At 42.8% G+C, this 26713-nt stretch overlaps 1 protein-coding gene across 3 annotated transcripts in view; it reads left to right on the forward strand.

The window, feature by feature from the left end:
- NBAS (NBAS subunit of NRZ tethering complex) overlaps positions 1 to 26713 on the forward strand; it is a 405412-nt gene that overhangs the window by 235075 nt on the left and 143624 nt on the right. For all 3 annotated transcript variants that reach the window (XR_012655479.1, XM_032778999.2, XM_075063671.1), the window contains exons 41-43: positions 16100 to 16329; positions 20594 to 20704; positions 26189 to 26439. Coding sequence is in view for 2 of the 3 variants with exons in the window: in XM_032778999.2 (XP_032634890.1) it covers positions 16100 to 16329; positions 20594 to 20704; positions 26189 to 26439 (592 nt within the window). In the remaining variant the exon portion in view is untranslated. The remainder of the gene's footprint in view (positions 1 to 16099; positions 16330 to 20593; positions 20705 to 26188; positions 26440 to 26713) is intronic.

Below are 26713 nucleotides of genomic sequence, written 5' to 3' on the forward strand. Positions count from 1 at the left end.
TTATTTTATTTTTTTTTCTTTCCCTGCTGCTTGGGGTGCCAAAAACCCTGGAGCCAGTGCTGGGCGTACCATGGATTTATATAAGGGCAATAAGGTATTCTCCGTCTTATTCTCCATCCCCTTTTTAATGATTCCTAACATCCTTTTTACTCTTTTGACTGCCACTGCACGCTGCATGGATGTCTTCAGAGAACTATCTACGATGACTCCAAGATCGCTTTCCTGATTATTTATAGCTAAATTAGCCCCCATCATATTGTATGTATAGTTGGGGTTATTTTTTCCAATGTGCATTACATTACATTTATCCACATTAAATGGTTTGTTGCCCAGTTACTTAGTTTTGTGAGATCTTTTTGAAGTTCTTCACAGTCTGCTTTGGTCTTAACTGTCTTGAGAAGTTTAGTATCATCTGCAAACTTTGCAACCTCACTTTTTACCCTTTTCTCCAGAGCATTTATCAATAAGTTGAATAGGATTGACTCTAGGACTGACCCTTGGGGAATACCACTAGTTACCCCTCTCCATTCTGAAAATTTAGTATATGTTCTTCTATGTGTCTGACAATTTTATTCTTTACTATTGTTTCAACTAATTTGCCCAGTACTGATGTGAGACTTACTGGTCTGTAATTGCCGGGATCACCTCTAGAGCCCTTTTTAAATATTGGTGTTACATTAGCTATCTTCCAGTCATTGGTTACAGAAGCTGATTTAAAGGACAGCTTACGAACCAGAGTTAATAGTTCCACAATTTCACATTTGAGTTCTTTCAGAACTCTTGGATGAATGCCATCTGGTCCCAGTGACTTGTTACTGTTAAGTTTATCAATTAATTCCAAAACCTCCTCTAGTGACACTTCAGTCTGTGACAATTCCTCAGATTTGTCACCTACAAAGGACGTCTCAGGTTTGTGAATCTCCCTAACATCCTCAGCCATGAAGACCGAAGCAATGAATTAATTTAGTTTCTCCACAATGACTTTATGGTCTTTAAGTGCTTCTTTTATATCTCGATCATCCAGGGGCCCCACTGGTTGTTTAGCTGGCTTCCTGCTTCTGATTGCTTAAAAATCATTTTGTTATTACCAATGGAGTTTTTGGCTGGATGTTCTTTCAAACTCCTTTTTGGCTTTTCTTATTACATTTTTACACTTAATTTGGAAGTGTTTATGCTCCTGTCTATTTACCTCACTAGGATTTGACTTCCACCTTTTTATCTCTCACTGCTTCTTTTACATGGTTGTTAAGCCATGGTGGCTCTTTTTTAGTTTTTTTACTGTGTTTTTTAATTTGGGGTATACATTTAAGTTTGGCCTCTATTATGGTATCTTTGAAAAAAGTCCATGCAGCTTGCAGGGATTTCACTCTAGTCACTGTACCTTTTGATTTCTGTTTAACTAACCTCATCTTTTTTCATAGTTCCCTTTCTGAAATTAAATGCCACAGTTTTGGGCTGTTGAGGTGTTCTTCCCACCACAAGAATGTTAAATGTTACTATATTATGGTCGCTATTTCCAAGTGGTCCTGTTATAGTTACCTTTTGGACCAGATTCTATGCTCCACTGAGGACTAAATCAAGAATTGCCTCTCCCCTTGTGGATTCCTGTGCCAGCTGCTCCAAGAAGCAGTCATTAAAAGTATTGTGAAATTTTGTCTCTGCATTTTGTCCTGAAATGAAACGTACCCATCAATATGGGGATAATTGAAATCCCCCACTATTATGATAACCTCTCTAATCTTCCTTAGCATTTCATCGTCACTATCACTGTCCTTTTCAGGTGGTCGATAATAGATCCCTATTGTTATATTCTTATTAGAGCATGGAATTACTATCCATAGAGATTCTTTGGAACATGTGGATTCATTTAAGATTTTCACTTCATTTGATTCTACATTTTCTTTCACATGTAGCGCCACTCCACTCCTTCCCCCCTGCGCGACCTGTTCTGTCCTTCCAGGGTACAAAATATATCGGAATGATTGTGTCCCATTGATTGTCCCCATTCCACTAGTTTCTGTGATGCCTATTATTTCAATATCCTCCTTTAACATGAGGCACTCTAGTTCTTATTATTTAGACTTCTAGCATTTGTGTACAAGCACTTTAAAAACTTGTCTCTGTTTATTTTTGTGCCATTTTTTGATGTCAGATTCTTTTGTATAAGAGTGTTCTTCTTCGAGTGATTGCTCATATCCATTCCAGTTAGGTGTGCGTGCACGTTCGTCGGAAGATTTTTACCCTAGCAACTCCGGTGGGTTGGCAGGTCGCCCCCTGGAGTGACGCCGCTATGGCGCCTGATATATACCCCTGCCGGCCCATCCGCTCCTCAGTTCCTTCTTCCCGCCGTGTCGGTCGTTGGAACTGTGGAGCACGGCTTAGCTGTCCTCCACTTTCCTAGCTTCTCCTTGTTCACTCATCTCTCATTGTATATAGTTATCGTTAGTGTATAGAGTAATTAGTTTTATAGTTGTTAATCAGTTGTTGTATATAGTTTAGCGGGCTTGGGCTCTAGCCCTCTCCCAGTGCCCGGGCTCATATCCGGTTTGCCGGGATTCAAACCGTGCTCGGCCTGTAAAAGGCCAATGCCCACGAGCGATCCCCACGACTCCTGCCCAAAGTGCCTTGAGGAGTCGCACATATCTGAGAAGTGCCGCATTTGTAAGGCCTTTAAGCCGCGGACCCAGAAGGAGAGGGACCATTGCTTAAAGACTCTCCTTATGGAGGCTGCTCTGAACCCTCCATCCTCGGCACCGAGTGCCGACACTGCCCCTCCGGCACCGGACCGCGCCGGCTCCGCGAAGATGCCTCGGCACTGGCCTTCCCCGGCACAGGGTCCCGACTGAAGGCCGTCGGCACCGACGCCAGTGGTACCGTCGACTCTGGCCCCGAGAGGTCCGTCGAGTTCGGTCCTGGAGAGCTCCCCGGTGAGACCCGTGGTCGAGCTAATGGTCCCCTCTATACCAGAAACATTCTCTTTGGCCAGGGACCTGATCGCGACGACCGAGTCTGCTCTGCCTCAACCCCTGGCACCGCCGGTGTGGGTTCTTCAGTCTAGAGGCAAACCTGCAGCCATGAGACCGCCTTCCCTGGATTCGGCAAGCCGGCACTGATCTCCATCTAGGTCCCGGCACCGCTCCCGGTCTCGTGGAAGGTCTCGATCTAGGCGCCGCTCGCAGTCCCGGCACCGCTCACCGCGACGGTACCGGTCGTACTCGTGGCACAGGTCCACCTCACGCCCGGCCCAGTACTCTTGGCACCGCTCTGGCTCTAGTCATCGCTACTGGCACTGAGACTCGCGCAGCCGCTCCCGCCGTCGGTGTTCCCGATCCCGGTCGACCTCCCGGCACCGAGCTGGTGGCAGGTCCCGGTCTCGATCTCGGCACTGTTATGATTCCCGGTACCGGTCCCCGGCACCGAGGAGGTCTCCACCAACGGGGGCGAGGGACCCATACCAGCATCGTTCGCGCCCCCCCGGCCGTCCCGCCAGCCGTCTGTGTCCTCTCAGGCGGATAGTGTATACGCCCCGGACACCGACATACCTGCTGCTTTGTTCCAGGAACCCCAGCCTCAAGAACATGGACCGCAGCAGTGGGGTTTCTGGATGCCTTGGGCGTATCATCAAGCCCAAGGCCCTCAGCCGGGTCCCTCACGTTCGAGTGTCTCGGAACACAGGGTTCCGGAGGCCACAATTTCCTGTCCTCCTCCCCCTCCCACGGAGGAAAGGTTGTACCAGCCTCAGGACCCTGAGCTCCCTGCGCAGTCAGACGCAGTTTTCCAAGCAGAGCCCTCTGCATACTCGCTCCTGCCTGGTCTCTCCTCTTCATCCTCCCCGGACGAGGCTGTGGCTGGAACCTCATCTACCAGCCCCCCTCCGCTTGACCTCAGGACGCACTAGGTCCTCCTCAGGCGTGTTGCACAGAACATGAACCTGCAGGCTGAGGAGGTCTCGGAGATACAAGATCCAGTGGTGGACATATTATCAGCAGACGCCCCCACTAGGGTTGCCCTTCCGTTCATTAAAACCATTCAAGCCAATGCCACTACCATCTGGCAGTCTCCGGCTTCTGTTCTCTGTGCTGCGCGAGGGGTGGAACGTAAATACATGGTACCCTCAAAGGGGTATGAATATTTGTATGTCCACCCTCCCCCTTGTTCCCTCGTCGTCCAATCTGTGAACGAGAGGGAGCGCCATGGTCAGCAGGCCCCGACCCCAAAATCAAAAGAGGCGAGATGCATGGATTTACTCGGCTGAAAGGTCTACTCTGCGGTGGCCCTCTAGCTCCGCGTGTCCAATCAGCAGGTCCTCCTTAGCCGCTACAGCTATAACACCTGGGCAGCAGCGGACAGATTTAAGGATTTGCTTCCACAGGAAGCATGTCAGGAGTTCTCCACGATCCTCAACGAGGGCAAAAAGGTCGCGAGAACTTCCCTACAGGCTTCCCTGGACACCGTGGACTCAGCCACCCGGACTCTGGCATCTGGCGTTACTGTGCGCCGTATCTCATGGCTGCAAATCTCCGGCCCCCCCCCGGAGTTCCAATATACCATTCAGGACCTCCCATTTGAGGGCCAATGGCTGTTTTCAGACAAGACTGACCCTAGGCTGCAAAGCCTAAAAGACAATAGGGTCATTATGCGCTCTTTAGGGATGCATACACCCGTAACCCAGCGCAGGCCCTTCCGGCCACAGCAACAACACCGGCCTTACCCCCAACCCCGGCAGAGGCAAGACTTCGCCAGACGAAGAGGCAGGAATGGTCGCCGCAGACAATCGGGCAACCAAGGAGGCCAGAACCAGAATCCCTCCAAGCCTTCCTCTGGGCCGAAACCTTCCTTTTGAAGGTGCGCCCGAGGGCGTTGTACCAGTTTCTTTGACGGATCCGTCTCCTCCCTTTTCCAACCGTCTTTCCCTTTTCCTCCCTGCGTGGTCCCAGCTAACATCGGACCGCTGGGTCTTACGCACGTTGGAACTTGGATACCACCTACAATTTGTTTCAAACCCTCCCTTCCACCCCCCTCCCTCGTCCCTCTTCAGGGACCCCTCTCACGAGCAATTCCTCCTACAGGAGGTGCAAGCGCTCCTTGCCAAAGGAGCCATAGAGGAGGTTCCCAAGCTCGAGTGGGGCAAGGGGTTTTATTCCCGCTACTTCCTGATCCCCAAGGCGAAGGGAGGTCTCAGACCTATTCTCGACCTGCGGGAACTCAACAAGTACCTGGTAAAGTTGAAGTTCCGTATGGTATCCCTGGGGACCATTATCCCATCCCTGGATCCTGGAGACTGGTACGCCGCCCTCGACATGCAAGGTGCCTACTTCCACATAGCCATCTTCCCACCCCACAGGAGGTTCCTTCGGTTCGTGGTCAACTGACAACATTTCCAATTCGCGGTCCTCCCGTTTGGCCTATCTACAGCCCCAAGAGTGTTCACCAAATGTGTGGCTGTAGTCGTTGCCCACCTTCTCTGCAGTCGCATACACGTATTTCCATACCTGGACGACTGGCTTATCCGTGGGACTTCCGAGGCGCAAGTCCTCAGTCACGTCCACACTGTCAAGAACCTTTTCTTAAGCGTAGGTCTAATGATCAATGTGGAAAAATCGATGCTAATCCCCACTCAGAGGATAGAGTTTATCGGTGCCACCCTGGACTCCACTCTTGCCAAAGCCTCTCTGCCACTGTCGAGGTTCCAAACTATGTCGGCTATCATACGGAGACTGCAAGCAGTGCCCTTGACCTCGGTGCGCACCTGCCTTACCCTCTTGGGCCACATGGCGGCCTGCACGTTTGTAACGAACTACGTACGGCTCCGCTTAAGACCCCTCCAGTCCTGGCTCAACGCACAATACCATCTGGCCAGAGATCCTATCGACATGATTGTCACCATGCCCCAGGACGTCTTAGATTCCCTCCAGTGGTGGCTGGATCCTTCCGTGGTGTGTGCGGGGCTCCCATTCCATCCGCCCCAGCCCTCGGTGTCGCTGACAACGGATGCCTCCTCCCTGGGTTGGGGGGCTCACCTCGGGCTCCTGCGAATCCAAGGCCTGTGGTCACCTCACGAGCTAGCCCTCCACATCAACGTCCGGGAGTTGAAAGCAGTCCGCTTTGCTTGTCAGACGTTCCGTCAGCACCTGCAGGGCCGTTGTGTCTCGGTATTCACCGACAACACGACGACCATGTATTATATAAACAAGCAGGGCAGCACGAGGTCTTCTCCCCTGTGTCAAGAGACCTTACGACTCTGGGACTTCTGCATAGCCCATTCTATTCACCTCATCACGTCCTTTCTCCCTGGGGTTCGGAACATGCTGGCGGATCATCTCAGCAGATCCTTCCTTTCCCACGAATGGTCCCTTTGCCCGGACGTGGCTCTTTCGCTCTTCCAGAGGTGGGGGTTTCCCCGCATGGACCTCTTCACATCCCGCGGGAGCAGGAAATGCCAGATGTCCTGCTCCTTTCAAGGCCTCTCTCCGGGTTCGGTGGCGGACGCCTTCCTTGTACCATGGACGATGCACCTGCTCTATGCCTTTCCACCGTTTCTGCTCGTCCACAAGGTCCTACTGAAGGTGCGCAGGGACAAGGCCTGCTTGATCATTATAGCTCCAGCATGGCCCCGGCAGCATTGGTACACCATGTTGCTGGACCTTTCCATAACCAACCCTGTTCCTCTGCCCCTTCACGTGGACCTGATCACTCAGGACCACGGCAAGCTCTGTCACCCAGACCTTCAGTCGCTCCGCCTCAAGGCGTGGCTCCTGAGTGGCTGACCCGGTCTGAAATGCGTTGCTCTACCCCAGTGCTCCTGGGTAGCAGAATGCCTTCCACAAGAGCGACATATTCAACCAAATGGAAGCGTTTTGCGTGCTGGTGCGCGGAACGGAACTTCCTTCCCGCCGAGGTCTCCATTTCTGATATCTTAGACTACCTCTGGTCCCTCAAGCAACAGGGCCTAGCGATATCATCTCTACGGGTTCATCTGGCGGCCATCTCCACCTTTCACGCAGGAGGGAACGGCCGCTCGGTGTTCTCTCACCCTATGGTGACTAGATTCCATAAGGGCCTGGAGCGTCTGTACCCACAGGTTGCCGCCCTGCCCCTACCTGGGACCTTAACCTGGTTCTGGCCCGGCTCATGTCCCCTCCATTTGAACCATTAGCGACTTTCTCCCTTCTCTACCTCTCATGGAAAACCGCTTTCCTGGTGGCCATCACATCAGTGAGACGAGTCTCGGAGCTTCGAGCCCTCACGGTAGATCCCCCATATACTGTGTTCCACAGGGACAAGGTGCAGCTGAGGCCACACCCAGCCTTTCTCCCCAAGGTAGTGTCGGCTTTCCATGTTAACCAGGAGATCTTTCTACCTGTCTTCTTCCCAAAACCCCATTCGTCTCGCAGGGAGCAGCAGCTACACTCACTGGACGTCCGTAGGGTGCTCACTTTTTTTATATAGAGCGAACTAAGCCATTCTGCAGATTCCCCCCAACTCTTCTTGCGGTAGCTGAATGTGTCAAGGGGTTACCCGTCTCATAGACTCATAGGTCAGAAGGGACCAATATGATCATCTAGTCTGACGTCCTGCACAAAGCAAGCCACAGAACCCTACCCATCTACTTCTGTAACAACCCCTAACCTATGTCCGAGTTATTGAAGTCTTCAAATTGTGGTTTGAAGACCTCAAGCTGCAGAGAGTCCACCAGCAAGTGACCCATGCCCCACACTCCAGAGGAAGGCGAAAAACCTCCAGGGCTTCTGCCAATTTGCCCTGTAGGAAAATTCCCTCCCGACCCTCGTGGGTAACGTCCTGCATCCGTGCCTGTTATGACTTGGCTCACGCCCCCCTGGGCCACGTGACCACGCACTCCACCAGGGCTCAGGCCTCATCGGCTGCTTTCCTTGCTCACGTGCCCATTCAGGAAATCTGTCGGGCAGCGACCTGGTCCTCTGTCCATACCTTCGCTTCCCACTACGCCCTGGTTCAGCAGTCTAGGGATGATGCAGCCTTCGGCTCTGCCGTGTTGCGCTCTGCGACATCTCACTCCGACCCCACCGCCTAGGTAAGGCTTGGGAATCACCTAACTGGAATGGATATGAGCAATCACTCGAAGAAGAAAAGACCATTACTCACCTTTGTAACTGTTGTTCTTCGAGATGTGTTGTCATATCCATTCCACGCCCGCCCTCCTTCCCCACTTTCGGAGTAGCCGGCAAGAAGGAACTGAGGAGTGGATGTGCCGGCAGGGCTATATATCAGGCACCATAGTGGCGCCACTCCAGGGAGTGACCTGCCAACCCACTGGAGTTGCTAGGGTAAAAATCTTCCAACGAACGTGCACGCGCAGCGCGCACACCTAACTGGAATGGATATGAGCAACACATCTCGAAGAACAACAGTTACAAAGGTGAGTAACCGTCTTTTTCTCGTCTGATCTGGCCCATACTTTATCCTCTTCTATCCTCTCCTCCTGACTAAAGTTTGAGAATCTCTATCAGTAGACTTTCCTCTAAGAGAAGTCTCTGTCCGATCCACAAGCTCATCTACAGCAATTGGCTTTCCTCCATCTCTTAGTTCAAAAGCTGCTCTGCAACCTTTTTAATGTTTAGTGCCAGCAGTCTGGATCCACTTTGGTTTAGGTGGAGCCCATCCTTCCTTTATAGGCTCCCTCTGTCCCAAAAGTTTCCCCAGTTCCTAATAAATCTAAACCCCTTCTGTCTACACCATTGTCTCATCCTCTCATTGAGACTCTGAAGCTCTACCTGCCTGGCCCTGTGCATGGAACTGGAATCATTTCTTAGAATGGCACCAAAGAGGTCCTGGATTTCAGTCTTTCGTAGCAGCCTAAATTTGGCCTCTAGGATGTCTCTCCTAACCTTCCATATGTCATTGGTACCTACAAGTACCACAACCATAAGTCTATCTAGATGCCTCAAGAGATCCACAACCTTTGCACCAGGCAGGCAAGTCACCATACAGTTCTCCTGGTCATCACTAACCCAGCTATATATGTTTCTAATGATCGAATCTCCCATTACTAACAGTTGCCTTTTCCTAATGGAGAGGTAACCTCAGTGCGAGAGGATACCCCAACATTATCTGGAAGGAGGGTCCCAACTATGGGAAGGTTTCCCTCTGACCCCGTTGATTGCTCTCCTTCCCTGAGCCTTTCATCCTCCTTAACAGTGCAGGGACTGTCTGACTGGAGGTGGGACAACTCTGCAGTGTCCCGGAAAGCCTCATCAAAGTACCTCTCTGTCTTCCTTAGCTCCTTCAGTTCTGCCACCCTGGCCTCCAAAGCCCGTACATGGTCTCCTTGCACCAAATAAGGGCTTCTTGCACCAAATGCACACATATGCCACCCACCCACAGGGTAGGTAATCATACATGCTACACTGAGTGCAATAAAAGGATAGCCCCCACTCGGCTGCTGGGCTTCTGCCTGCATTCTCTCCTGCAGCTACAGCACACTTGAAATATAGTTCATCTACTGTGTTACTCTTGTATAGAAAAGATAACGAATACTTAGGTTAGAAACATTATTGGAGAGAAGGAGACAGTGCTGTCAGAAATCAACAGGTGCAAATATATATATTTTGGTCACATTAGGCATAGAAATGGAAGTAACCTTGAGAAGGTTATTTTGGAAGGAATGGTGGTTGTTAGTTGTAGTAGGGGGTGACCAGTAAGGAGACAGATAGAAAGTGTGCAGCAGATCACTAGGAGGTCAGCTGCTGAGTGCTTGAAGCTAGTGAGGAATCAAGAAGCCTTCTGAAAATTCTGAGTTGAAGTCACCATAGTCATGCATGAATAAGTGGATTTTACTTACTATGTTAAGGAGAAATATCACTAAAGACACTTGGTACGGTGTGGCTGTCATCTCTGAATGGGGATTGTAGATGCTACTGCAGCATTGTTTTTGATGATAACTAATCACAGATAGCTGACACAGTGCTGAGCCCAGTCTGCATAGACTGCCAAGTCGCAGTTAACACTATGGCATCGAACTTGATTGTTTCCTGTTGTGTTCAAATGATACAGAATTTTGTAAATTAGGCAAGCCCATGGTGGAGCATCAGGGTAAAAAGCTATATTATTCAGGCACCTGTCTTAAAGTATCAGGAAAGATTTACCTAATAAAAGGAAGCAGGAGAATTGGGCTTGTAGCCACACTTTCTCAGTGTCTGAGAGAATTGAAAAGCCAACAGATTGTCATGTACTTGTCTTTTTTTTTTTTTTTTTAACACACAGCATTAGAAAGAACAAACTGATTCTAACTTCTTATGTAGCCTATTGACTGTTCAAAAATATTGAGGAACCTATGAACTACATAAGTATGGTGGTAAGCAGTCTGCTCTGTAGCCTTTTTTGCTGGTTTCGTTTATAATTAACGATCTTATTAGTGTTTGTATTTACACTTCCCACACTCACATAAAACCTGTCTTCATTAAAATATGGGGATATAGAAATATTAGTATATTCTAAAAGGATACGGTGAAAAATGTATTTCATAATTTTAAATTGCTTTTTATTCATTCTTTAAGCCCTACACAGCTTGACACTGAAATTTTATTATCCATCAGTGGGGTCTTCTTCTTGTTGAAAATCCAATAAATATCACACTAGTAGAATCAGTGTTATTTAAAAAGTCATTTTAGGGGGTGTAGAAGAAGACTGAGTGCACAGAAAGAGAAGGGATAAAACATGTAATAATTAAATGGACTATGCAAACAGACACAGTTGAGAAAAGCATTTTCCTTTATTCATAGATTTTAAGGCAGTAGTGATCATTGTGGTAATCTGTTCTGACCGCCTGCATAACACAGGCCATGAGACTTCCCTGGATTAATTCCTGCGTCAGTTTCAATAGCTGTGACTGAACTAGAGCTTATCTTTTAAGAAAAGGAATCTAATCTTTAAATGAAGATTGACAGTGATCAAAAATCTATCACAACCCATGGTAAGTTGTTCCAGCACTCAAAACCACTGTTAAAAATGTGCACCTTATATCTAGTCTAAATTTGTCTCACTTCAGCCTCCAGCCATAGGAGCTCATTATACCTTTGTCTGTTAAATTGGTAAAATAAATAGATTGAGCTCCTTGAATCTCTTACTATAAAGCATATTTCCTCAGTCCTTTAATCATTTTCATGATTCTTCACTGAACTCTCTCCAGTTTCTCAACATCCCTCTTGAATTGTGGACACCAGAACTGGACACAGTTCCATCCATGCCATGTATATAGATAATAGAATCTCTCTACTGCTAAGGAGATCCCCCTGTTTATAGGTCTAAGAATTGCATTAGCGCTCTTAGCCACCACATCCATTTTATTTATCCTTTATTTATTATTTATATTGTGATAGCACAAGAAGAAAAAGATAGTCCCAGACCAAAGAATTTATAATCTTTAAAAAAAAAAAAAAAAAAAAGAGACAAGTGGGTATATGCAGACAGATGTGGGAGAAAAAGGAAACAGGGAGACAATACTGTTTGGCATGAAAAACAGTGGTTTCAGCACACTGTTGTGAAGGCCAAAACTATAACAGGATTTAAAAAAGAACTAGATAAATTCATGGAGGATAGGTTCACCAATGGCTATTAGCCAGGCTGGGCAGGGATGGTGTCCCTAGCCTCTGTTTGCCAGAAACAAGGAATGGGCAATAGAGAATGGATCACTTGATGATTACCTGTTCCGTTCATTCCCTCTGGGGCACCTGGCATTGGCCACTGTCGGAAAACAGGATACTGGGCTAGATGGACCTATGGTCTGACCCAGTATGGCTGTTCTTATGGTGCATACTTGCTGCCTATCTGTTGTCAAGTTTTTTTGTAATCATCTTGGCAAAGGAGAGTGTTATGGATGGATTTGAAGGAGGAGTCTTTGCAGATGTTATGGAAATTCCTCCCAACTAAGATAGGCAGCATGGAAAAAAGCACCGATGTGCTTGTTTGAAAATTCAACAAGAGAACAATGAAGGCTGGCTTTTTTGGCAGAGTGGAGGCGAGTCAATCTTGATAGTGTATTAGATATAGTCAATGTAGGGCCTTGAAAGTGAAGATCAGTCGTTGGCTTGTAGTGAAGAAGGGGAGGTGAAAAGTAGATCAGATTTTGGACTTACCAGCCTTTGCAGTGCATTTTAAGTAGTTTTGGTGTGTATAAAATGTGTATAATGCTTTTTTGCAAGAATGTAATTATTCATGTTTTTTGTGCACTACAAAGTAAATTACTCCAACGCCCACTACGAAGAGTTCTGGCACACTTGCATTAAATTATTTTCTGCCAGTTTCAGTAATATATTTATTATTTATATAAGTGTTGTCAGTGAGCTTAGTGCTGTACAAGGCACACAATGAGTCCTTGCTATGAGGCGCTTACAATCTAAAAGACAAAATAGAGCACTCGGAAGTTCAGGGAAAGGATTAATTGAGTTTTTGTTGTGGGTAGGTAGTTGCCTAATATTTTTTTTACTAACCCCCCTGCTTTCAGTTTGTCATAACTTTGCGAAATTTTAACTGATTGGTTTGAAATTTTCAAAGGTTGGTCTGTGCCTCAGGTTGAACTCTTTCTGGGAAATTTCAGCAAAAGGCTGCATCCATTTCCAAGATGAAATGTAGATAGTTTTGCCAACATTAACACATTTTTTACTTTTTCCTACATCTTAATGCATACGTAAAGGAGAGAAGAATTAAGGTTGTCTGGGCAGCCTTTACTTCTCGCATTTCTTTAACTTTCAGATGCTTGTTTTTACAGCTGTAGCTTTCTTTTCATATAGGGTTCTTTGCATTTTGTGTGTGAATACATAATATGTGTGCACACAACATATGTGGAGGCAGTACTCTACCCACAAATCTATCTCAGTGAGAACTTATGCCAACATACCAGTCTCCTCAGCACCTTCAAAGAACTTCCTTTAATAAAATTAGCATATTCTAGGGTTCTTTGTAATGATGATGGATGATGTCAGGTTAGAAAAACATGCCAAGAGCAATTTAAATAGTTGAACAGGATATCAACCTGTTAGAATCATAGAATATTCAGGGTTGGAAGGGACCTCTGGAGGTCATCTAGTCCAACCCCCTGCTCAAAGCAGGACAAACCTGTTACAGTGATGGGAAAGAAAAAAGGCTTCTAGAGAAGTAAAGGATTTCTTAATGATTTTTTTCCCCAGTGTTCAAACATTTTATTGTGTACAGAAACTCATAGTGCTGTTGTAGTTTACATAAGTCATTAAAAAAACTTTCAATTATTAATATTCTTGATTGCTAAGATGTTTAAAAAAAGTATCTAGTTGTAATGGAAATAAATATAAACTCATCCAACATACTCCACTGCTACTTAGTCAATGTATTCATTGTGCTTAGATGATTTGTCTTTTTCAGAAAATATCACAGCTGTGCCTGGCATCTGTGTCATCTTGTGTTTTGATCTTGTTAGCTCATGCAACCTGATCAGAACTTAGACTTGCAAGATATGCCATTTTGCAACTCTCCCAAACCAGTAAGGGATTCTGTCACCACCTGCCTTAGTAATGCCGTTCTGGTATGGCTCAGAGCTCTGACACCAATAGCCAGCCTACAAGCAGAAAGGTCTCAACTCTGGTTTCTACCAGCCTAGTTATTCCTTCCACCATACCTGCACAATCCCTTCCAGTCGTGAGTCTCCTCAAATCTATCTCCCCAAGTGCTTAACTACCAGGCGTCTGGTTCCTCCTCTGGTTCCTCATCCCCAAAGAACTCAAATCTGCTCCCAATTATCAGTTCTCTTTAGAGGACACATGCCACACAATTTGCACAACAGAGACATACTTGGGTTAAAAAAAAAGTGTGTTTAATTGAAAAAAGTAGATTCAAAGATGAAATAGTAAGGAAAAGCAAACACATACAAGTTACACAGAACATAAGCAATCTCAGGCTTTACATTTCTATACTGTGTTAGCCAAATTCCCTTCTCTAATACAAGTTACCAGTTTTCTAGCTCGTCCTCTATCCTGGAGGGGATCCAATGTTTAACGGAGAGCACCCTGTTTAGATGCTGGCCCACAGTTTCTAGATAGCTGTCTCTTCAAACCCCTTTTCCTTTTAACCAGGTTTCCAAGTTTTTTTCCCCTTTCTCTCAGGCTATGCCTACACTAAAGACCTTACAGCCAACAGAAGAGAGCTCTCCCACCAACATAATTAGACCACCTACAATGACTGGCAGTAGCTACGTAAGCAGGAAAAGCTCTCTTGCTGACACAGCGCTGTGCACACTACCACTTATGTCGCGCAGTAGGGTGTTTTTTTCACACCGGAAAGCGACATAAGTTTTGCCGCTGACATAAGTGGTAGTGTCGACATGGGCTCAGACTATGGTAATGCTTACATGGAGCAAGGGTAACTCTCTCCTTCGTTTAGTTTTCCAAGGCTGGGTGATTGTTTTTTTTTTTGAGTTTCAGTGTCTTTCCATTAACTTTTTAATGGTCCTTTCCCTAGGTTGCACAATGCTAGGTGCTGGCAGTTAGTTTCATGTGAACAACTAGCCTGGGAGATGATCCTCCCTGCCTGATTCCTTCACCCCTTGTTGGGAGGTAATGCTGTAGATACACCACAGTTACAATTGCCATTGTCTACACATATGTACATGCCTACATTCATAACGATATCCTGAAAAAATATTTCCTAATGACCACCAAGTTCACAACATCATAAGCTTTCATAAAAGACCTTAATTGGCATATATTTTTGCACAATAATATTGTATGCAACTCGTTGATTCAGTTTCTTATTCTTTGGGGTTCAGGACTTCTGTTCTCCTTTTGAGTTTCTGGACCCTGCTTGTCACACAAGATGATACAGGAATAAGTGGTGATCCTGTAGGTGGCACTCTTCCCTCAGAGCCTGTAATAAAGTCATAGTATTGTGTTGGGGGCATTATATTGCTAAAGATGTCATTTTTCAGATAAGCAGTAAAGTCAAGGTGTTGATCACACTCTGCTATTATAGATCACATGCAACTTTTCTTAAGAGAACATGACTAAACACAGTGCACTGTCAAAATTCCTAGGTAATTGCATTTCCCCGCTGTGTGTACATTCCTCTGCCATTTCAAATAGATATCATATTCATTTCTTGTCCTAAAAATGTAGTAGGGTAGTTTTGCTACATGCTGTTTGACCACAGAATTTGCTGTGTTTCAGTGGCTGAGTAAGTGGATCACTGTGTAGCTTCTATAATAGTTAAGATAATTTGTGAATTACTTTGCGATGAATATCGCCGTATAAATGGAAGATACAGTATTCATAATACATGCAATAAAAAATTATTTGGGGCCAGAAAGTGTATCTGTCTCTGTGTGCCATAGATTTATGAATGTGGAAACTATAATGCACATTTAAAGATCTCATTTCTGTGTGCAGTTTTGAGCTAAATACTACAGCCATTGTGCACTTTAAATACATAACACAGATGATTTTTAAATCATCTAAACAACTCTTTATTCTGTTACGGATTTGCTGTTACATTTGTGTGTTATTTCTCTCAGTTTATTGGAAACAGTCATTGATTCAGAAGAATTATTTTAATATTTGTGGTATGTTCCCCTGTTTGACTGTAGGATGGTCGTTAGCTAATTTGTAGTTAGGTAACTTATATTTTATACAGATAGTTTAGGGTCTGTTAATTATTCTTTTAGCTCAACGTGTCAATAAATGCAGGATTTTAGTAGTAAAGAGACTTTTTCCTCTTATTTTTGTGTATTTACTACTATTACAAAATGCGCACTATAATATCACTTCCACTAATCAAAAAGAAAATGTTTCCTTTATTTATCTCCTCCAGTACAAATACAAGTTTGACAGCAGTGCAGATTTGACTTGCATCAATTATATAAATGTGTTCAGGTTATTTAGCATTCAGTGGTCACACTTAGATTTCTACAAGGTTCTGCAAGTTTCTGGGAGGTTCCTATGTTTAAAATGTGGAATACCGCAAGATCTGATCAGATCTCTCAGGATGGAAGAAATATTTCATTGTTGATTAATGAAAACACCATCAGATGGATCTTAGAATGGCAACTTTGTTTTAGAGTTTTAAAATAGTGTGCTTTTTTTTTTAATTGATTTCACAGGCTGACCCAAAAGAGCTGATTAAGATGGTCACAAAGCATGTTTCTCAGTGTGGCTATGCAGACTGGCCTGAAGAAATAGCAATTTTGATTAAGCAGTTGTACTACTACAATGAACGACTACTGGACTTCACTCAGGCTCAAATCCTTCAAGGCCTTGGAAAAGGAGTGGATGTGCAGAGGTTTACAGCAGATGGCCAGTACAAGAGGGAAACAATACTGGGGTTGGCGGAGTAAGTAATGTCTGTTGTGTGGTTTCTGTTTTGTTTAAGTAGAAGTATTTAAAATTCAAAACAGGAAAGTAAATTTTCAGCAGCACTGACCTTTAGAGGGTCACTTATTTTGCAGGTTTATTTTGCAATTCTGCTATAAATGTGATCTCTTTTCTCCAACCACTCTAGTCTGATGAAGTGATGTTTGTCCAACCAAATTGATCAATAAGTGCAGGATTCTAATAGTAAAGATACTCTTTCCACTCCTTCCCGCCCCTCTTATCTTTGTGCTTTAGCTACTAGTATTACAATCCATTCAAACAGATGCCCTAAAAGGGGGGAAATTTTCTGAACCACACTAAAAAATATAGTGTCTTCCACTATTGAATTTGAATAAATTAAAACAGAGGGTTTATCTATAATGTTGATAATTTAATTATAGACTCATAGACTTATAGGTCAGAAGGGACCAATATGATCATCTAGTCTGACCTCCTGCACAAGGCAGGCCACAAAACCCTACCCATACACATTTATAACAACCCCGAACCCATGACTGAGTTATTGAAATCCTCAAAATTGAGATTTGAAGACCTCAAGCTGCAGGGAATCCACCAGCAAGCGACCCATGCCCCACGCTGCAGAGGAAGGCGAAAAACCTCCAGGGCCTCTGCCAATCCGCCCTGGAGGAAAATTCCTTCCCGACCCCAAATATGGCGATCAGCTAAACCCTGAGCATGTGGGCAAGACTCACCAGCCAGCACCCAAGAAAGAATTCTCTGCAGTAACTCAGTTCCCATCCCATCCAACATCCCCTCACAGACCATTGAGCAGACTTATCTGCCGATAATCCAAGATCAATTGCCCAAATTAAACTATCCCATCATAACATCCCCTCCATATACTTATCAAGCTTAGTCTTAAAGCCAGATAAGTCTTTTGCCCCCACTACTTCCCTCGGAAGGCTGTTCCAGAACTTCACTCCCCTAATGGTTAGAAACCTTCGTCTAATTTCAAGTCTAAACTTCCTAATATCCAGTTTGTACCCATTCGTCCTTGTGCCTACATTAGTACTAAACTTAAATAATTCCTCTCCCTCCCTAACGTTAATCCCCCTGATATATTTATATAGAGCAAGCATATCCCCCCGGAGCCTTCTTTTGGCCAGGCTAAACAAGCCAAGCTCTTTGAGTCTCCTTTCATAAGGCAGATTTTCCATTCCTCGGATCATCCAAGTAGCCCGTCTCTGAACCTGTTCCAGTTTGAATTCATCCTTCTTAAACATGGGACACCAGAACTGCACACAATATTCCAGGTGGGGTCTCACCAGCGCCTTATATAACGGCACTAACACCTCCTTCTCCTTGCTGGAAATACCTCGCCTGATGCATCCTAAAACCGCATTTGCTTTTTTAACAGCCATATCACATTGGCGGCTCATAGTCATCCTGCTATCAACCAATACCCCAAGGTCCTTCTCCTCCTCCGTCGTTTCCAACTGATGCGTCCCCATAGTAGACTTACATTGCAAAAATGTATACACTTCCACCCCTCAAATCTGTCTCATAGCATTAACTGGAGACCCAGCTCTATCGTATTCTCCATTCAATTTTTCTATTGAATTGTAATCCTAATTTCCAGAATCTCTTTATTCTAGTCTTGGGATTCTCGAGAATAGGCTGCAATGTGCCTCCTAAGGGCTTGATTCACAAAGAAATGACAATGCTGAGCATCAAAGTACCTTACTTCTAGGTACCTAGAAATGCTAGGTTCTGTACAAACAGAATATAAAGCCCCAAAGAGTAGCAATCTGTTGTCTCCTGCCTTATACCTAGATGGATTTAGATTTACATGGAACTACAAGGAAACAAGGGACAATATTGGTCGCCACTGTAAGCTATGGCATCAATGCATCAGTTTCCTGTTGTCAAGTTTATTGTATGCATCATGGCAAAGGAACATTTTAAGGAGGGCAATGAGGTTACTTTACAGACTATAGGGAGCAAATGTGAGGGGTAACATGGGAAAAAGCATAAAAGTGCTTGTTTCAAAATTTAACAAGTGGTCGAGGCTGGCATCATTGGCCAGTAAGAGAAAGGAGTCCACACTTTGATTGTGAGTGGGAGATGATAAGGTAAAATGGGGATAAGCTATAAAGGGCTTGAAAGTGAAGACAAGCAGCTTATTTTATGTGGTAGAGAAGGGGAACCCAGATGAAAAGATGGAAGGAAGAAACTGACATCATCTAAGTGATGGACTAGGAGAATGATCTTTGCAGAGGCATTCTGAATGAATGAATATGAGTGGGGCAAGATTGCATGTGTCATGGCGAGAGAAAAGGGTATTGCAGTAATTGAGATGTGAGATGAGGAGAGCCTAGTTATGTGGGTAGTTAGGCTGTATTGTAGAGATGTAGTGCACAAAGAATATGCAAGATTTAGACACAGCCTAGAGAGGTCCAAGTTGAAGATGACATTCAGATTATGGGCCTTCGTGATTTCATCTATCCCTACACAGGGAACAAATCTGAAACGGGGTTATCAGTCTTGCTGACAAAGCTATAACAAGATCCAATGGCTGGAATTTGAAACTAGACAAACTTATAAGGCACAAGTTTTTAACAGTGAGGGTAATTAACTATCAAAACTAAGTATCAGAGGGGTAGCCGTGTTAGTCTGGATCTGTAAAAGCAGCAAAGCGTTCTGTGGCACCTTATAGACTAACAGATGTATTGGAGCATGAGCTTTCGTGAGTGAATATCCACTTCGTCAGATGCATCCAATGAAGTGGGTATTCACCCACAAAAGCTCATGCTCCAATACGTCTGTTAGTCTATAAGGTGCCGCAGAAGTCTTTGCTCCTTTTTATCAAAACTAACCAAGGGTTGTGGTCGATTCTCCATCACTGGAAATCTTTAAAGATCTTTTTCTAAAAGATATATTCATCTTCAGACACAACTATTGGATTTGAAGCAGAAATTAATTCAAGGAAATCCTGTGTTATGCCTGAGGTCAAACTAGATGATCACAACTGTTCCTTCCCAGGGCTATCTTTTTCCCACCCCAGCTCTTCCTCCCAGTCCCATTCTCCTCACCTAATCAGTCCGTCTCCACTTCTCAGGATTCTTGTCCCAGTCCTCATTCCAAAGCATGGGGACACTATAGCTGTTTAGAAAAGGTCACCAGTATTGATTAATATGGAGAAAATGTATTTTTCCCTAGCCTTGTTCTCCTAATGGCTCTCTGAACCATTTTGGCTGACATTTTCCAAAATTAATCTCAGCCCGAGGCAGACAACTAGCATAGAAAATTTCACCCCAAACTTTAAAACTTAGCAAACCTATAAGCAACTGAGAAAATGGGAAGTGTCAGGTGATCTTAACAGACAGATCTACCAGCCCCTGTCTCTATTATATCCCTGGAATCAGGGTTAAGCCCCAACCCTGCCCCGCCTCCCACCCCAAAGAACCTTCACCTGAATGAAACTAATAGAGAGAGAGCGCGAGAGAGAGAGTGAGTGAGTAAGGGCTGTCAGTTAATTGCAGTTAATTACACAACTCAAAAAAATTAATCGCAGTTAATCGTGGTTTTAATCACACTTTTAAACACTAGAATAACAATTGAAATTTATTAAATATTTTGGATGTTTTTCTACATTTTTACATATTTGATTTCAACTACAACACAGAATACAAAGTGTATAGTGCTTGCTTTATATTATTATTTTTATTACAAATATTTTCACTGCAAAAATGATAAACAAAAAAATAGTATTTTTCAATTTACCTCATACAAGTACTGTAGTGCAATCTCTATTGTGAAAGTGCAATTAACAAATCTAGATTTTTTTGTTACATAACTGCACTCAAAAACAAAACAATGTAAAACTTTAGATCTTACAAGTCCAGTCAGTCCTACTTCTTGTTTAGCCAATCATTAAGATAAACAAGTTAGTTTACATTTACATAACTTCTATTTGTGCCTTTGAAAAATCTGTCCCTACTATTTTGTTACATATACCTATGGTATTTTTAATGTATCCCATACAAGCAATTACAGAATGATAGATTTCTAATCTGTTTAACTTTTGAGAATAAAACAAGGAAATAAAACTAATTTGAACGTTGTTTCTCAGTTTGTGCATGGGACTTGGGGGGAGAGGTCTGCAGAGCAGCGATGCCTTTTCTATCTTAAGTATTTTTCTTTGATATTTTTTTTCTAAGCGTCTTAGTGTGACCAGTTATTTTGTTTTCTCTTGCTGTGTTTTATGGTTCTCCCCTAACAAGAACACTTGAAGAAAATGTGTACAACATCGCTCTTTCCTTGGCTCAACGTTACAGTGTTCCACTTTGGGAAGTTTATATGACACATCTTGAGTTTTTGTTCACTGATAGTGGGTAAGTGTTGCGGCTCATCTGATTTAATTTACAGTTCTGTTCCATTGAGGTATGACCCATTCCAAGAGAATTCTCATGGAAGAAAGAAGCAGCTTTTGTTTACTACATTTGCTTTACTTTCACATAGCATGCTTCACATTTTCCATATATTTACATTTTAATCAGGCCTTCCTTAACAACCTATAAAAAGATTAATGGAAGAAGGGTTAAATGGCTCTTCAAGGCTTCATGAGCTCCCATCTGTACCTCCTTTGTTGTTCTTATTCAACCGTTTGGGCTTTGGATCAATATACAAGTTCCCATGGATTCTTCAGTGTTTAGGCCTCTGTTTTCACTAAGCCCTGACCTCACTAAACAGAAACCATTTCTTCTCATTACTTAGCTGCTTAAAATCATCTTATGATGTGTAATTACTTTTTTTCAAATGAGTGTCAACTCACTAATGACTGAGGCATTAAATATTTTATAAAATTTTGAAAACAATGTTATATTCTTCAAGCAGTTCTAGAAGGTTCTTGCGCTTCTCAAAATCCAAGCTGACCTGCTTAAATGACACAGAAATGTATATTCTTCATTCCTGAGGATTTCATGATCTTCATTCAATTACCATATTCATTTCATGTATTGTTAACAGTAGGAAAAAGTTTTTTAAAAAATGAAAAGGAGAAAATGTACAAAAAAAGAGTGTCACTATCACGTCTTTGAATCTAACACTACTAAATGCAAATTGTCTGAATTTTCTTGGAGAAACAAGTGATATGCTAAAAAAATTTAAATGTGTGTGAATTTTAGAATATTTAAGTTAAAGAGGTCATACTTTTGTATATCTACTGACATTATCATTATATATGAAATATAAGATTGCATTGGGGAATACATTTGGCTAATGCCAGGTTATTTATAATTAAGGATACGATTTTGTCACTGAGGTCATGGAGTCCATGACTTTAAAGGACCTCCATGGCTTCTTTGGCTTCAGCCTGTACCAGAGCAGCAGGGCTGTAACAGCTGTCTAGCCTCATTGAAGGAGCAACACAAGGTTGGAGCAGCAGTCAGTTGAGAAGGTTGGAGCAGCCACAGCAGCAGCCCACCTAGAGACTGGAGCCGCAGCCAGGCACTGGGTTTGGGTCTGGAGCAGCAGCCCGGGGCAACTCAGCCTTGGAGCAGCTTCCGGCACTCCTGACCGCAGGTTTTCATGAATTTTTGTTTATTGCCCATGACCTGTCTGTGATTTTAATAACAATACCTGTGACAAAATCTTTACCTTAGTTATAATTTATCACCGTGCACAGGAATTACACTCGTATTACATAAGCTTCAACTTCTTCATATAGGGCTTGATCCTCTTTGCATTAAAGTCAATAGTATTAATACTTCTCATCTCCGTAATGATATTGATATGAGGTTCTGATTTTGTACAAGAACATCTTTCATCTTTGTAGCAGATTTACGGACTTGGGTCCAGTTTAGGAGATTATGTCCAACTCTTGGTTATATTGGTTTAAAAAAGGATACTTTTGTTTCTAATTCTGATTGGTTTGAATTAATCACATATGTGTAACAACAACCTTGTGAGGCAGGCAAATACTACATACCCCTTTTTAAGAATGAGTAGGATGGAACAATAAGAGGCTATGCCAACTGTCCTTATAACAGGTTCAGATAGCAGTGCTTCAGGCTTTCGGTATAAATACAGAACAAAAGCAATGAACCAGGGCAATTCTTACCAGTTTCAGTAAAAAAAAAAAAAAAAAAAAAATGAAAATTGAAGATGTTGGCTTTAAATTTTAAATAATTCATATAGCCACACGTTTCAGTACCACTTGCACCCCTTTTAACATTAACTATTCATTAAAATACATGAAAAAGTTTATTTTATAAAACATGAGACATGAGATAAAATGTCTTATGTATGTAGTGGAGAAGTCTGAAGATGGAGAAGCAGTCTGAATTTTTCTGTCTTAAGAAAAGTAAGAGGAAAAAAAGCTACAGCCCTTAAATTCGAACATGTTCCTATACTATTTATTTCATTAAAAGAAATTACACACAAGGGGTATAATCCTGGACCCACTGAAGTAAATGGCAAAGCTTCCACTGAATTCAGTGGGGCAGGGATATCACCTAAGGGTTCTGCCATTTTATTCATTCTCTCATCTATGAATTAGTATTCACAGAAGACTATAATAAGTGAAATACGAAATAAAGATCCGTTTTCCAAATGAAATTCAAAAAAGTATCTTAAAAAAATTGATGTATAATAATATAAGATACTGCAGAACATCCTTTAGTTTACAATAATCTCATTTTAAGAGTGATTGAAAGCATGTGGCCATTACAGTATAATTCACTCTAGGGACTATTATTTTCATTTCAACATTAATGCGTAATAAGGCATGCATTATTAATACAAGTTTATTCTAAGAGTTACTCATTGTTAGACAAATATGCAGTATTTATATAAGCCACTTTATGGACAGTTTCTGAAAAAAGAGAGACACATTTTATACTAGTAATTGTTTATTTTATTAGGTGATGACAGTAATGATCACATGATATTGCATCGTGCAATGAATCAGAATTTGTGGTGATTATTATCTAAGTTAAAATTACGTTTTGTGTTCTAAAGGAAAATATAACTGCTTCTTCCTATAGAAGCGATTGAAAAAGACTATCGATCACAGAAGTCTATAAAACATGTTGGCACGTTGTAATTTAGTTAACAGGGGGGTTTCAATATTTATCATGTGTCAGTAAATGTATTCTAATATCTGTCTTGACAAGGTAATTAAACAAAAAGTGCAGATTTGCTCAGTGGGTCCAAACTGAGCAAATAGCTTAAACTTTGGCTACGGTCAGAAAGGAAAAAAAAGCAGAATTTTATTTCATTAGCACTGCAGAGCCAATACAGCTATGAAGGAACAGAGGGTTTGGCTACACTTGCAGCTGTACAGCGCTGGGAGTTAAGGCTGTCTTCATACAGCTGTGTAGGGAAAGAGCTGCAGTGTGGCCATACTGACAGCTACCAGTGCTGCAGTGCGGCCACATTTGCAGCGGTGTTGGGAATGGTGCATTATGGGCAGCTAGCCCAGCGTTCAAGTGGCTGCAACATGCTTTTCAAAAGATGGGGGTGTGGTGGAGTGTGACAGGGAGCGTGGGGGAGACAGAGAGAGTGGATTTTTGGAGCTGACACTGTGTCTCCCCACCTTCCAAGTTCTGACCCCTTCCCCACCCCCTCTCATTCAGTAAATGCAAATAGCCTTCTCTGTTTTTTTCTCACAGACCAGATAAGCAGCTGCTCTGAAACGGACACGCCCCCCCTCCCCCGCCCGCCGCCCTGCTTCTCTCCTCAAGCAAACACTAACTGTGGACATTCCAAAGGGATCCCCCTCCCTGCCTCATTCACAGCAAACAGTAGCTGTGTTTGTTTTTTAGATAAGCAGCTCCGGGAGCCCCTAGTTCACAACGAAACAAAGAGTGTTATCTTTACTTAAAAGCATTATGGGAAGGTTCCAGAGGTCAGTTACAGCATAGTAAGATTAATCACTGTTTACACTGGCACCCCAGCGCTGCAAGAGCAGCGCTGTTCTCTTTATACCTCTCATCAAGGTGGAGTACATGCAGCGCTGTAGCCAGGATGATACAGCCCTGTATGTGCCTTGCCAGTGTGGACAGGGAGTAAGTTACAGTGCTGTAAAGCCATGACCAGCGCTGTAACTCTCAAGTGTAGCCAAGCCCAAAGTAGTAGCATGGTCTTCAGCATCATCATCGAAATTTTTAATTGTTCTATATGTAGAATCTTTATTACAGTAAAAGGTAGGACCTTAATTCCAACTGAAACAAGATTGAGTTTGCAGTTCTTACAATGAGAAAAATCATCTTTAGGGTTGGAAACTGCATATTCTGTTTGGAAATCACAGGTAAAAATAAAATGTCTCAATGTTGCTTCTACCAAGGCAGTATTGAGAATATAACTTCATTTAATAAACAGGAAGAGAGCAGAAAACATCTGACTTATTGGAAATGTACTGTAGGTTAAATTCTTCAGATTTGAACTTGTCAACTTTACATTTTCAGCATATTCTAGACATTTACAGTTGTGGTTTTAATTCTGCCTGCATTTGTATTTAACCTTGTTGTTTAGTTGTTCTTATCTGTACTATTTCAAGAGCTCTCTGGCCTTCCTGGTATTCTAAGTGTCATTTTTGTGTTCATTTAAATTTAATGATTATCACTGGTAGATTGACAGACGTGGAAAGTGGTTCTGCAGAGAGTAGGTACGGAATGGGCAGTAATACTGCAGGTTTCCTCATCCTACCCACAGATGTTTCTCAAAGCTGTTGCATGGGGCTCAGCCCCAGGCGTGAGAGAATAGCTGAATCTTCATCTGCATTAAATCTATGGGGAAATGCTTCAATCTGCTAGCAAAATGCCAGTTTTAGTGACTGAATGTATTTGAGAGATTAGGCTGTCTGAAGGTACCCTCTGTATGAGTAATATATGCTGCACTTGCAGAGGAATGGATTCTGTGATCTAAGCATTATCTATCAACAACATCTGTTGCTAGTATAAGCTAGTATAAAATCAACAAAGCACCAGTCTAGCACAGTTATTCCACATGGAGAACCTTTCAGGATCCTGGCCCAAGTCATTTGCCATGTCACCAACAGTCCTGCAGATATTAGCTTTCTGGTCATTACTGAATCAAACAAATGACCGAAGGATATGCCGTTACCATTTCCCTTTACTGACCAAGTCCTCTGACTATATTGAACATCTGAAGCATTAATAATATCGTGTTTCAAGTGCCTGTCTACAGTGTGACTACTAAATATCCTAATTCCGCTGCTTGTGCCCATGCACATGCACTTTCCTTTTTTATAATGTGAACGTTTTGATGTTTAAAAAAAAAAATGTGGATAGCAAAACCAGGCAATTCATATGGAATAACTAATTTTTTTAATGGATCATTTAAAAAAACCTTGAACTGTAAAAGCTCTATTTTCTTACCCTTTTAAAACTTTAAACCAGCCAAAATCTTGTTCCATGATGGAGAACCCACCGCCAAGTTTCATATTAAAGCTGAATTTTTGCAGCAAACTATAAAACCTGAAAATAGATGTTTATTATAGAAATGGTGATCCAATACCATTTGATGACATTGGAATGTGAAAGTATGAAATGTTCTATTGTGACAGAAATGACACTCTATATACATGTCTAAATAAGTAGTTTATTACCCAGCCTCTTTTCCTCTTGTTGAAAGAGCATGAATTATTTAAGAATTTCTTAAATATTTGGGATCACTTTTTACACGTCAGACATATGTACATGACGTAGTATTCACACGTCAAAATCTGTCACAAAATTTAACCTTTATGCTTAAGGAAAAAAATGAGTTATCGTGTCACCTCTTGTATTTGAATGAATACGTATTTAATTTACTTGAGTGTCCAACCTTTAAGGCAATGTTTGTTTTACATACAGCTTATCTACTGGAGAAATAGAAGACAGAGCTCAAAGTCTTGGTCTCTTTGAGACTTTGAAAACCAACCCTGAAGCCCTGCATGAACACATGGCCAAATATGTTTACCCGGGTATTGAAGGCATAGATCACCAGCGGTTGCTTTATTATTTTACTCTCCTTGAAAACTGCGGTTGTTCCGAATTGGTAAAGCATGCTATCAAACCTGAAACTCACATACGGCTGCTGAAAAAATTCAAGGCTGTTGCACCAGGTACGAGATTTATTGGTTTTGTACATTATATCTGTAGTTACTTATCACATTTATTCAGTTTTCTGAGTATTGACAAGGTCACACTTTTTAGTTTAAATTATCAGGTGCTCTTTTATAAGCAAATCAGATAGATGCAGGGAGCTCAATAGGTTTCTTATACCTCAGAGGAAAATTAACCTTGTCTCTCGATTCATTGCAGGTTTAGATTAGCTTTTCCGTAGCAAGCTACAGCAAAATGCATTGCTGAAAAAAAAGTAAACAGTATTTTGATATT

The sequence above is a fragment of the Chelonoidis abingdonii genome, chromosome 3 (assembly GCF_003597395.2).
Source record: "Chelonoidis abingdonii isolate Lonesome George chromosome 3, CheloAbing_2.0, whole genome shotgun sequence".
NCBI classification, from domain to species: Eukaryota; Metazoa; Chordata; order Testudines; family Testudinidae; genus Chelonoidis; species Chelonoidis abingdonii.